At 42.8% G+C, this 14165-nt stretch overlaps 1 protein-coding gene and 1 non-coding gene across 2 annotated transcripts in view; both read left to right on the top strand.

Annotated features, from left to right (window-relative positions):
• Positions 1 to 14165, top strand: part of polr1a (RNA polymerase I subunit A) — a gene marked incomplete in the record, with an annotated part of 40318 nt that overhangs the window by 7239 nt on the left and 18914 nt on the right. Inside the window, 10 exon segments of the mRNA XM_042212879.1 lie at positions 462 to 544; positions 3165 to 3323; positions 3711 to 3809; positions 3919 to 4071; positions 5182 to 5264; positions 5739 to 5904; positions 8337 to 8460; positions 8780 to 8874; positions 8973 to 9172; positions 10144 to 10311. Of these exon segments, the coding sequence (XP_042068813.1) occupies positions 462 to 544; positions 3165 to 3323; positions 3711 to 3809; positions 3919 to 4071; positions 5182 to 5264; positions 5739 to 5904; positions 8337 to 8460; positions 8780 to 8874; positions 8973 to 9172; positions 10144 to 10311 (1330 nt within the window).
• On the top strand, positions 629 to 765 carry LOC121812004. The gene has a single exon (XR_006052808.1). It is a non-coding gene; the product is annotated as a small nucleolar RNA SNORA5 (small nucleolar RNA).

Raw genomic sequence — 14165 nt, 5'->3', positions numbered from 1 at the left:
GTCGTCCCACATGACAACGACCTAAACACACGTCCTGGTGAAGAACGACCTCCAGAAGTTCAAAGTGAGCGTTGCTGACTGACCTGCACAACGTCCTGACTTTAAAATCTGTCGGGTGAACCAAAGACCAGGGTCCTCGCTAGAAGGCAGTTAAATCTGGAGGATCCGGAGAGGTTTGCCAGAGAAGGACAGGCTGGGGTTGCTCCAGAGACGTGCATGAGACGACTGCAGGCTGTTAGCCAGCATAAAGGATGCACAACTGCATCATCATTTTCATCCTGGTAGTTTTTGGTTTTAGGGGAAAAAATAATGTAACCATCCAGCATAAAGGGATATATTAAAAATTTCTTGCTCTGTTTACCAGCACTTGGGAAATGATTGCTAAATGCTGATGATTCACCTGTTTGTCAGTTGTGTACAAGGAACAGAAACACTAACTTTTTCCTTTGACCTGTGCCCAGGTGTGGAGGACATCCTGGTAAAACCAGGCGCCAACAAGCGGAGGAAGAAAATTATTAAGGAGTCGCTGAAGATTGGAACCAAAGTGAGTAAAGCTAATGTGGTCTTCACTGAACAGCCTGCAAGCATGAACGCACGCTCTACATTTGACACCACAGAGAGACTAAACTGCAGCTTTGTCAAATTCAGTGCTTCCTCCTTCCTGGACGCCACTGGCCAAAATGGCTGCCACAGTAAAGGTGTAGTTCATGGGCCCCATGGTGCTGAAAAATGGCCTGTGGGGATAAATATGTACTACACACAGTAATTATATTACGCTTACCTGTACACAGTCATTAAATGTCTGTGTGTAAGGCTGTTTCCAGTTCTGCTGTGTCCACAATAACGCTTCTACAACGCTGACGTTTCAGCAGGCAGCTGGGTTTATAAATCACTGGGAAAACACGTGTTATAAAACTCGTTCGTACTGAGGACGTGTGAATGCAAACATCACTGAAACACTGTGCTCGTAGGCTGAATGTGGGAATGACAAGAATGAGATGAAAGCAGTTTGTGGCTGTGGTGAGATGTGAGAGCCACAAAGATCAGATGAGAGGGTGTGGAATGGTCTGTAGTGTGCAGTGTGACACTGTCAGCTATAGCGGATGTGGCTAATTAATGGGGAAAAAGGAAGCTGTGGTTAGCTGTTAACCACTATAGAAACGTGCTCTTAATAAATGAATCTGTTATCTGCAGGGTTCCATAAAAACTGAGTTTTCTAAGGAGAGCGCTAGCAAACACGCTTTGCTTGTGAGTGAAAAACAACAGTCATTGGTGAAAAAAGAAAAAAAACACTCCTTCCCTGTTGGTGGAAAAATGTATCATGTCGACCAATCAAAAACATGATATGGCAACATGTGGCATCTGGTTGTTTGGGAAGAGAGGGAAGCTTTAGGAGTGAGCGAAAGAGAGAGAGACAGTTTTGATACATGAGAGATTAGTGACGTTTATCGTGTTTGGAGTCTCAAGTTAGTGTGTTGTCTTGTGTAGTTAGTGTGTAGTGTAGTCGTTGTTTTGTTTTGTGTGTCAGTTCTACTAGTGAACGTCACAGTTGCTGCCTTAAAGCCACCAAAGGCAGATTGCAGCGTAAACGCTGAGTGACACAGCTGCTGTCAGACCTGCATGTTTATCCCTGTGCTGTTCTCATCTGTGTTATAGTGACACAAACTATTTTTTAGAGGTGGGAATCACCATACATCCCACGATACGATATTATCACAATACTTAACGCACGATACGATATTATCACAATACTTAACGCACGATACGATATTATTGCAATTTTTTAAAAATATTTTGCGATATTCAGATTCTGTACATAAAGGTAAACTTTATCAATATTCATTTTATCTAATATCAAAGTCTCACACTCAGTCTTTCTCATTTCAGTCAGTTTTATTGTTGACAAACTGAACGGTTTGTGCCACAGTCTAGTCCAACTTAACTGAATGCAACCATCTGGTACAATTATAGCTATTCTGAACTATGCAATATGAAAACTATGCAGCCCCTTCAGCAACTGAAGAATTTGAAAGTAAATTAAAACAAAATATAATTTTACATTAAATAAAAAAGTTTTAAACTTAATTAAAATAAAACATGTCTTAAATTAAAATAAGTAAACTGTCATGTTTATTGCTGCCAAAAAAAAAAAGTTAAACACATTTGGACAGTGAAGGAATGTCAGGATTCTTGCTCATGAAAAGGATCAACATGCTCTGAAGTCAGAGCATGTTCCAGTCCACAAAAACTTTTTTTGTAACAAAATATCGATTTCTGCTGCCCCTGTATCGATACATTATTAGCAAAGAAAATATCACGATACTACACAATATCGATTTTTTCCCCACCCCTACTATTTTAGGAGTTGTATAAATAGTTTTTGTGCCTTCTTATTTGATGCAGAACAGCTGATTGTTCTGTAAATAATTTTAAATGGTTATATAAAAAACGTCTGCGCCTTGGCTGTATTTTTAGGTAAATAATACCAAATAACTTTGTTGTTTGCAAAAATTTCTATTTGCATTTCAAGTTATCAAAATGATTCGTTAAACATGTTTTTGGTTTTTATAGTCAAAAATATCACTTTCTACTCATATTTTAAATTTTGTCTGAATTTAGATAAATTGTGCTGATACAGTTTGTCAACAGGAGAAGAATATCTCTAACAAGTTGATTTGTTCACATTGTCACATCTTAATTTTTAAGTGAAATGTGCATTTTGAGTTTATACATGATGTATATAAGACGACCGTTTCCTTTTGCAGTATTTTTGTGTGGTTCGTTTTTCTATTTCTCAACAAAAGGTGAACAAAGGTGTTTAAGTTCACCGAGGGTGGTTTGTTTTAATTTTCACATGGTCTTACTGAAGTGATGTGAATTGAAACATGCATTCTTTTTTTTCGGGGGGGCATGTGCTGGAAAAGCTTGAAAAGGGACCTTGAAAGTGCTTAAAAAGTGCTTGAATTTGACCCTGAAAAAGGCCTATGAACCCTGTATCTGCTTCACTCACATTATGGTGATAATAATCTGCAAGTGGTTGCTGCATTAGGTGATTTCCACTAGGGGGCAGCAAAGTCTACATATTTTCAGATTGTCCACATGGTGGCTTTAAAGATTCGGTACTTTATTATTTTTGTTTTTCCTTTTTTCTTTTTGTCATTCAGGCGCTCCAGGCTGCTTTTAATCTGCCCTCCAATGTGGTCCAAGCCGAGGCTCAGAGTCGCTGGCAGGATGCTCACCTCAACCCAGACCAGAGAGACTTCATCACGGCCGACCACAAGTTCAAAGAAGTGGCAAACCAAGTCAACAATGATATCAACAAGGTAACCTGTCACTGCTGTTTCAGAGCCACGTTGTTCCTCCTTTGTTTGCTTTAAGAATAGAAGGTTTAATGGTCCAGTCACACGTCTGTGTCGATGCAGAGGAAGCGTCTAAAGAAACTCATTTGATTTGTTTCTGAATGTGTAAAAATGTATGTCAGAAAATGTCTAATCTCATCCTGTATATCAGATCAGTTGATTTATTGTTGGGCTCTAGTGTTGTCATGATTGGTTATTGAGACTGTTTTTAACAACATTATAGATTTATCCATTTTAATTGCATCTTCTAAAGCATTAGATCGTTCCTTTCTATAACTCAGACACCCTCAGACAGGTTTCACTCCGTGTTTGGTTTAATGCAGTGTGCACGTTGTTTTGTATGCTGGTTAGGTATGTATGCCAGTTGGACTACACACCTCTTTCCCAGGCAACAACCTCCAGCTGATGGTCCAATCAGGAGCCAAGGGGTCTACAGTGAACACCATGCAGGTACGGCCCTCCCCCTCGCTCTCACATTCACCTTGGCTTTCCTCTTGATTTGATAGCCAGGTGTGTTAAGCTACAGATGTCCTGACCTGTGTGTTGGTGTGTGTTTCAGATTTCCTGTCTGCTTGGTCAGATTGAGTTGGAGGGCCGTAGGCCTCCACTGATGCCCTCTGGGAAATTCTTGCCGTGCTTCCAGCCCTACGACCCTGCGCCCGGTGCTGGAGGCTTTGTTTCTGGAAGATTCCTCACAGGCATCAAACCACAGGTAACGTTTAAAAGTCACTTTTACATGATAGCTCCTTTTGTGCGGCCAGGTGAAGTTTTTTTTATAACGTTACTTAAGGAGGTAGACTTTGATATTTTGAACATTTAGCTGTCTTGTAGATTTAGATACATCCACACTCAAACGTTTAAGACGGCTTGAAAAATGGCAAAAAATCATATTTTCATTTTCGTACACCCCCCAAAACAGAAATCAAAGTTCAGACATGAACTCAGTGATGAGGAGCTCCACTGTTATTGTTGATCACTTCAATAATTCGTTGCGGCATGCTTGATCTAAGCGTTTCCATGAGGTGAGCGAAGTTTCTCCAAGTGGTGAAGACGACCGCACAAAGGGCGTCTGCTGTCTGGAACTGTCGTCCGTTTCTGTAAACTTGCCATCCATCCCCAAAGGTTCTCAGTTGGATTTAGATCAGAGGAACACGCAGGATGGTCCAAAAGAGTGATGTTACTCTCCTGAAAGAACATTGTGTACTGTAGCGTTGTCCTGTTGAAAAACCCAGGTGTTACCACACAGACAAGGGTCACATAAGAGAAGAAAGCCCTTCAGTCTCAGATGCCATCTGATGGTTATAGGGCTGCAGTCGGCACCAGTAACTGCCTTAATCTGGGTCGAGGATCGTCCAGTGTCTTGATGGACAGCCAATTGGATCCTCCGGCTCAGTGCTGGTGAATTTTTTTGGGGTCTTCCACTTGAGGTTTTTGTTCCATAACCCTCAGGATCATTTAAGAAATTACTTATTGCGTCCACCTCAGCCGTGATGGCGTGCTGTGAGAGACCCTATTCATTGGCTCACACTCATACCATAAAAGAACCACTGGAGTTCAACCCACCGAGACCACTTCCTGTAAAGGATCCCAATGCGGTTGTTCTCATTTTATGCTCTATAGAGAGAGCTAAACCTCGCTGCTAAGAGCAGCTCCTTAGAGTTCAGGTTTGCTGCTGATGGGTTTTTTAAAGTAAACTCTGCTTCTGTTGGGCACAGTTGAAAGATAATAAAGGCAAATATGAGGCACCTGATCAGAGTCTGGAGTGGCACAGCACAGGATTTGAATACTTTCTTCCTTTATGATGCATTTCTTTCATCCTCAGGAGTTTTTCTTCCACTGCATGGCTGGCAGAGAAGGACTGGTCGACACGGCCGTGAAAACATCCAGATCAGGATATCTGCAGAGGTAACAAAAGTTTTACTAACACAAGCCCCAAAAAACACAGAAATGCTCCCTGTGTCTGTCTGTGGCAAGAAATGCAAATATTATACGAATTTTACTCACTGTTGTTTTGGCTGGCAATGAGTGCTGTGCAAATGAAACATTATTCAAATCTGAGTTCACAGGATTTCTGAACAGCATTCATATGTGCACTGCTGTGAGCTTTGTAAATCTCTTTGCATGCCAGCGTGGTCGGATAAAGCATTAGTCTTCGTTTTGGAGTGAACACAAACAGAGATCATTTGTAACCAGAAACCCTGTTTTGATATGAGATTGAGAAGCAAGTTGATTTGATTTCAGAGGGAAATGTTGCTTCAATTTGGCAATGTGTGGAAGTGAGCAGCAGAGAATATCAAACGCAGGTGTTTCAAACACAGTGTAAGGTCAGTAATATGGCACATCTGCCCCTCTGCCTTCTTCAAACCATTTCCTCTGCAGATGTGTCATAAAACATCTGGAGGGTTTGGTAGTGCAGTACGACCTGACGGTAAGAGACAGCGATGGCTCTGTGGTCCAGTTCCTGTACGGCGAGGACGGACTAGATATCCCCAAAACTCAGTTCCTGCAACCAAGACAGTTCCCCTTCATAGAAGACAACTATGAGGTATGAACACAGCGAGGATGTGAATGGTATTCTGAGACGGTCCACATATCAAGGTAGTGCTGCAAAGCTAAACTTTACCAGCCATGGCTGATGATACACGTATGGCTGGCTCAGTGTTTCATCAACTGCGTACTGTCTGCGTACAGCTCGACAAGTTATAAAAAGCTTTCGATGGTAAACAACTTGTTAACCGCAACCTTAACTTTGCACACAAACCATTTGTTGATTCACAGCCACATTACAGCTCCCTGTGATAGTGCTGTGGAAGATCGCAGCCAAATTCAGTGCTTCCCCCCTCTGTGGTTGGTACTGCTACAGTGAAGGAGCAGGTCATGGGCCTCGGTGGGGGATAAATATGTACTGCATACAAGCACATTAGTGCTCAGCAACTCAGATAATACTGTGCAGTTTCCATGACGATTTGTTGTATTAGCCCAGCTGTTAACAAAACTATAAATATTAGTTAACTGTTAGCTTAGTTTAGCATGAAGCTACAAAAAGAAAGCTAAGCCACATTAATCTGAATGCGCCCAGACTATGGCGTTATTATTTTAGTGCCTCTTTTCTGAGCGCACGTAAAAATATTAGCAAGTGCAAATGTTGTATTTTGAGAAGAAAGTTATTTTGAGCTAAGAAAAGTTTAATTTGAGCAAACAAAATTCATTGCTGCGTGCAAGAAGTCTATTTCAGTGTTTGCTAATATCCATATACATATGCAATAACAGCCCCTCGCGCTCAGATCTCTGCTCTGTGTGCTCACAGACATCTGCACACCTGCTCTCATTGTGTCGCTCGCGCTCTCAGCAGCTTTCCTCCGTGCACGCTCAACTCTTTCTGTACGCCGTTATAAGTGTGCCACAAAACCAACCAATCACAGACTTGTGATTGGTTGGTTTTGTGGCACATATATATTACATATATATATTATCCATATGCACACACATTATTGTGTGTGTATATGGATAATAGCAAACACTCAAATACATTTGCACATAGAAATGAATTTTGTTTGCTCAAATTAAACTTTTCTTTATGCAAAATAATTTTCTTCTCAAAATGCAAAATTTGCACTTGCAAATATTTTTACGTGCGCTCAGAATAGAGGCAGAAAATAACATCAAAGCAGACAGGAACTGATTTGTTTATTGCGCCATTCTTTCAAGCTGATGCTTAGCAGACTCCGGTTGCCTAGGTAACCTTCTACTATATTTTCTAACCTGTCATGTGTGATTATCCTGCGCTCACATTGGTAGTCGATTTTAAAGTTCTTTTATTGATTTTTAAATGTCTTAATGGTCTTGGGCCTTCTTATCTCTCAGATCTGCTTTTACCATACGAACCCTCACGGACCCTGAGGTCCTCTGGTGCTGGCCTTTTAATTGTCCCTAAAGTCAGGACACATACTCACGGAGAGGCAGCGTTTCAGTGGTATGGTCCTCGTCTGTGGAACAGCCTGCCGGAGGAGCTCAGGGCCGCAGAGAACGTACATGTTTTTAAGAACAGGCTCAAGACCCACCTTTTTAATTTAGCTTTTACTTAGCGTTTATTTATTTTATGCTTATTTATTCTATCCTGTTATTCTATTATTAATTTAGACTTTACCTAATATTTATTGATTTTATTCTTATTCATTTTTTTAATCTTCTTACTCTATTTATATTTATATTTATATTGTATCCCGTTCTTATTTATTTTATCATTTTACCCTGTATACATCGTATTGTGTCATATCTCCAGTGTTTCCTCAGAGGGCGCTCTCTGCACCGGGGCTGTGATCGACCGTGGCTGCTGGGTCTCTGGGGTCCTCTCAGCCTGGCTGGGGGGCTCCTTTGCCTCCCTCCTGCTGTGTGCCCAGCCTGGAGGCTGCGGTCTGTGACCGGCTCCCGGTGCAGACGGCTCCCTGTTATAGTGTTTCCTCACTTGGCTCATGCGAGCCCAGCCCAATTTTTACTCTTTAAGTGTGCGCGTGTGTGTATGTGTGTGTGTATGTGTGTGTGTGGGGGGGGATATGTGTGTATTCACATCATTTATGTTAATGAGAGTGTGGGGAGTGAGTTGGAGGGTGGGGTGGGCTGCTTTTAACTATGTAAAGCACTTTGTGCTACATTTTTTTTTGTATGAAAAGTGCTTTATAAATAAAGATTGATTGATTGATTGATAGTCACCATGTATATTGGGAGTAAATCCCGGGATACACTTTCCTCACTTTCGAGGCGATAAGTTGAAGCGGCTACAAACGCGTGTGCCGGATTTTGGTGATTTAGATATAACAGGATAGTAAAATTGTCAGAGTGACAAATATACCAAGGCAGCTGGTGCTTGAATGTCTGCCGGCGAGCAACAATAAGTGACAGTGACGTGCAAAGAGCAAATGACTTCCTGTGTACAATGCCAGTTTGAATGAAGGAGACGTGTGTTTCCCTTCCTGCCAGGTCATCAGGAGGTCGCAGGGCCTGGATGAAATTTTAGCACGTTTAGACCCTCAAAGTGCCACTAAGCACTTTGCTGCCATCCAGCGCTGGAAAGCAAAGAGAGAGTTAGCATGTCCACGGAGTGGTATGTAAAAATGTTTGTCTTTGCAGGGAAATTATTTCCCACATATTTGCCCGAATGATATTTTCGAGATGCACTGAGTGTAAAATCTTGGACCAGTGCTGATGGTTGACATGTCTGCCCAACTCTTTCCAATCACATAGTTTGATTGTAAAACTTTTCTTTTTGTATGAAAAAGTAAAAAATTGTCTAAATTACCACTTTGAACTGTTGTAGGTCGTAGCAGCAACTTCATCAGGAGAGTCCAGTGAATCGTTGCATGCATATTTGTGCATTGCCTCTGTAACTAATGTTTGTGTTTCCATGTTTTCATCTCTGCCAGGAGCGTTTTTGCTTTTTTCCCAGAAAAAGCTGGGAAAATTAAAACAGACTGATGAAGTAGAGGCCGACTGTGGCAGAAATCCTGCTGTGCTGCAGGTACGTTTGCTCTTCCTCAGCACATATTGTATAACGTGAACTCCCGACCTCCAATGTAGTCGAAATAAACAGCGTACTGAATTCTGTTCACTTCACAGCTTGTACAACAGTGGCACACTCTGGATGAAGCTAGCAGATCCAAATACTGCAGGAAGTCCTCCCACTGCCCGGAGCCGTCGCTGGGCCTGTTTAGGCCTGATGTCTTCTTTGGATCAATCTCTGAAAACTTTCATGGCATCACAGAGAAATACCTGCAGAGCAGAGACACTGCGAACCAAGACAGACTGGACACACACAGGTATTCAGTGTCTGAATATTCAAATGGGGACAAATACCTATTACAGTTTTAGAGAATGCCTGTGCTTTGCTGATCAAAAGCACTTCATTTGATGATCATGAACTAGTGTGAGCACATCTAAAAGCAGAGAAACATCATAGCAAAGGAATGCAATGTTCATAGAAACCGCAAAAAACCCCAAGAGCGACATCGTAGACTCTACAGTCTTCAGTTACCATGTTAAAGTTCATGAGAGTTCAGATAGAAACATACTAAAAGGCTTGTTTGGCTCTTCTCTCTACAAAAGAACCACAGCATTGGTTAGCAAAGCTGCATCTGCACAAATGCCACACATCATATCAGGACAAGCATCAGACAAAGTGTTGGAGCGGTGATCATTTCCAGTTGCAGCCACAGGACCTGGACACCTTGCAGTGATCGAGCTGACCACAAACTGTGTATACAAAGTGCTCTTAGAGGGTTAGGCTGACAGTTTGGCCAAAATAGGGTTATGCAACAGAGCAGCATTCAGAGCACAGCAGCAAATCTAAACGAGAGCAGCTGAAAAAAGATAAAAGTGCTGGTACGCGCTCAAAGTCCACACTTGAGTGTGCCTGAAATTTACAAGAGCTGTGTGTAAACAAATGCCAAATACCAGCAAAGTAAGGTTGCCAAGAGGAGTGGTCCAAATATTTCTACACAGTAATGTGAAAGCCTGATAAAACTGTTCCTGTTAAAGAGGGATGCTCAGAGTCCTGGGAAAACCTGATCGAAAAGAAAGATCACAGAAGTGCATTTCTAATTAAACGAAGGACGAGAACCACCAAATAAAGTGATGACAGCACGTGTGAATGAAAACTGAGAGCTTTCTTTGTGTAATTCGAGGCTAAATATAGACAAAGGGGTTTTTACGCTCATGTACCTAGAACAGCTGGAAACAGCTGGGACAGATGATACTTGTGCAGGCTATAACTTTCTGTTTTTGTCCTCAGCCTTCGCCAGCTGCTGCATTATAAGTGGCAGCGTTCGCTGTGTGACCCAGGTGAAGCTGTGGGTCTGCTGGCAGCTCAGTCCATAGGTGAGCCCTCCACCCAGATGACTCTCAACACCTTCCACTTTGCTGGCAGAGGAGAGATGAACGTCACTTTGGGAATACCTCGGTAATGACTCGTCCTCATCGCAAATGTGGGGGCACAACAGTGTCATAGTGTCGTTAAAAGAGTCTTTGCACACTTTAATAAGCTTTTGCACTTGGTTGATTCAAAAGAAGTGTGGGCCGAAGGAAGCATGAGCTGCTGGTTGAACCAGTCGAACAACAATACGGCGGCTTGAAAAAATAGAATTACGGACAAAATTGCACACTCATTAATGAAATTGAGGAGTGGGCCAACACGTTACAGTTGTTTCCAGTTAGCTGTGTCTGCAAAGGGTTTTGTTAGGGGTGAACAGTTATCAAACACTCAGGTGAAGAAATGACACTCAGACAGTTCAGCAGGTAACGTCCACGGGTGAGAGCCCAACAAGACTCACACACCCCACACTTGTCTTGCATCTTTATTTATACACTCAGTATAGTGATGTCACATGGCAAAGCAAAGATAAAACAGGAACTTAGCTGCACGCTCTTCACTCGTGGGGAGAGAACATGCAGTTTCTGGAACTTAATCTAACAATAACAGCTTGTTTTCACAACTCATTGTGGTGTTGTGATGTGACTGTTCAGAGAGTTCATGATAGAAAGACGTTTGCATAAGCAGAAATAGTAAACACTTATCAGTATATCACTCAGTTGCATTTCATGACAATAAAACTTAAAAATCCTCTAACAGGTTTGGATCTCAATCAGACCCTTAAAATGATTTTAATGGCAAACTGTATTTTTTTATTTTTTTATTTTTTATTTTTTTGGCCTGTCCCGTTTGGCTCTTTTGCCATCAGAATTATTGTCTAAAGGCAAAGAAAGATGCCCAACGGATTTACTTTACCAAACTGACCATCCCAGCCTTGCCGTAATGGTCCATTTGATTCACCTTTTATTGTTTATTTTATTTTCACTTACTGAATACGGACAATAAGCTGTAGTGCCTCTTCACCTCACTGTGCAATACCTTTTGTGCAATACTTTTGTTAATAGTCAACGGTGCAATAGACCTCAATACTTGAAATGTGCAATTCACTTGTATTTTAATTTTTTATTCCTATTTATTCTATTTATCCCCTTTGTATATTTTATTTATATTTGTCTCTGTATTTATATATGTGTGTGTGTGTGTGTGTGTGTGTGTGTGCTTTGATAATATGAGTAGAGATGTTAACATATCGTTGCTTTAGAGAGGAAACAGCTTGGTATTATTATTTATATATCTCCTGCCTTCTCTAAATATATATATATATCTCCTATATGAGTTAGTTATTTATTACCTGTATATCTATGCTATCTCGTCTAAATGTGAGCTCAGGTATACTTGGCTAATGGTGAGCTGTGAGATATGTATGTATGTGTGTATATGTATGTATATGTATATATGTATGTATATATATGTATATGTAGTATGTATGTATATATATGTATATGTATATATAGCCAACTAACGGAGTTGCAGAAAGGTGCGACAAAGAAGGTGCATAAGAAATACAGCAAGCTGTCCATACCTGAGGCCTTGGAAACTGCCAAGCAAAGACTCACAGCCTTGGCCAGCCGCTTGAGGAGGTACACCAGAGAGATAGAAGGCAGGAGAATAAACCAGCTGTTCTCCACAGAACCAGCAAAGGTGTACTCTCAGTGGCAAGGGAACAATAAGAGAACAGCACCACCAAGGCTGGAGACGGAGCAATACTGGAAGAGCATATGGGAGAAGGACGCAACCCATAACGGCAATGCTCAGTGGCTAGTGGATCTGAGGGCAGACCACAGCGACCTCCCTGAACAGGGTCCAGTAACCATCACAGTGGCAGATATCCAAGAAAGGGTCTCCAGTATGAAGAGTTGGACAGCACCAGGGCCCGACATGGTTCACGCCTACTGGCTAAAGAAGCTGACTGCACTCCACGAGCGTCTGGCAGCACAAATGAACCAGCTGCTAGTTAACGAGAGACACCCGGAATGGCTAACCGAAGGTCGGACGGTCCTGATCCCCAAGGACCCCAAGAAGGGACCGGTCCCCTCCAACTACCGACCAATAACCTGCCTCAGTACTACATGGAAGCTCCTGTCAGGCATCATATCGGCTAAGATGAACAGGCACATGGGTCAATACATGAGCGGGACACAGAAAGGAATTGGCAAGAATACCAGAGGCGCAAAACACCAGCTACTGGTAGACAGAACAGTCAGCCGAGACTGCAAGACCAGACTGACCAACCTGTGCACTGCCTGGATTGATTACAAGAAGGCCTATGACTCAATGCCCCACAGCTGGATACTGGAATGCCTAGAATTGTACAAGATCAATGGGACCCTAAGAGCCTTCATCAGGAACTCAATGGGGATGTGGCGTACAACACTAGAGGCCAACTCCAAGCCCATAGCACAAGTCACCATCAAGTGCGGGATCTACCAAGGAGATGCTCTGTCCCCACTGCTGTTCTGCATAGGCCTGAACCCCCTCAGTGAGATCATTAACAAGACTGGCTACGGATACCGACTACGGAACGGAGCAGTTGTCAGCCACCTCCTGTACATGGATGACATCAAGCTGTATGCCAAGAGTGAACGAGACATCGATTCACTGATCCACACTACCAGGCTATACAGCAATGACATTGGAATGTCGTTCGGACTGGAGAAGTGTAGTCGGATGGTAACAAAGAGAGGGAAGGTAGTCAGAACTGAGGGGATTGAACTACCAGAAGGCAACATTGCAGACATAGAGGACAGTTACAAGTACCTGGGGATCCCGCAGGCAAATGGGAACCATGAAGAGGCCGCTAGAAAAGCTGCAACCACCAAGTACCTGCAGAGGGTCAGGCAAGTCCTGAGGAGTCAGCTGAATGGTAAGAACAAGATCCGGGCCATCAACACGTACGCCCTGCCCGTGATCAGGTACCCTGCTGGGGTAATAGGCTGGCCAAAGGAGGAGATAGAAGCCACTGACATAAAGACAAGAAAGCTCCTTACCATGCATGGAGGGTTTCACCCCAAGTCCAGCACCCTGAGGCTGTACGCTAAGCGGAAGGAAGGGGGCCGGGGACTGGTGAGTGTCAGCACCACAGTCCAGGATGAGACAACGAACATCCAAGAATACATTGGGAAGATGGCCCCAACTGACCGAGTGCTCAGTGAATACCTCAGGCAGCAGAAACCCAAGAAAGAGGAGGGAGACGAGGAACCATCATGGAAGGACAGGCCCCTGCACGGTATGTACCACCGGCAGATAGAGGAGGTGGCTGATATCCAGAAATCCTACCAGTGGCTGGACAAAGCTGGACTGAAAGACAGCACAGAGGCACTAATCATGGCAGCACAAGAACAAGCTCTGAGTACAAGATCCATAGAGGCTGGGGTCTATCACACCAGGCAAGACCCCAGGTGCAGGCTGTGTAAAGATGCCCCAGAGACAATCCAGCACATAACAGCAGGGTGCAAGATGCTAGCAGGCAAGGCATACATGGAACGCCATAACCAAGTGGCCGGCATAGTGTACAGGAACATCTGTGCCGAGTATAACCTGGAAGTCCCGAGGTCAAAATGGGAGATGCCCCCAAGGGTGGTGGAGAATGACCGAGCTAAGATCCTGTGGGACTTCCAGATACAGACGGACAAAATGGTGGTGGCTAACCAACCGGACATAGTGGTGGTAGACAAACAGAAGAAGACGGCCGTAGTGATCGATGTAGCGGTTCCGAATGACAGCAATATCAGGAAGAAGGAACACGAGAAGCTGGAGAAATACCAAGGGCTCAGAGAAGAGCTCGAGAGGATGAATATATATTATATATATTCTATTTATTATATATATATATATATTTATATTATATATTATATTATATATATATATATATATATGTATATATA

Source organism: Haplochromis burtoni, unplaced genomic scaffold (assembly GCF_018398535.1).
Source record: "Haplochromis burtoni strain Fernald_Lab_line unplaced genomic scaffold, NCSU_Asbu1 Contig_399, whole genome shotgun sequence".
NCBI classification, from domain to species: Eukaryota; Metazoa; Chordata; class Actinopteri; order Cichliformes; family Cichlidae; genus Haplochromis; species Haplochromis burtoni.
The sequence above is the reverse complement of the archived record's forward strand: the minus strand, read 5'-3'. Positions and strand labels throughout refer to the sequence as shown.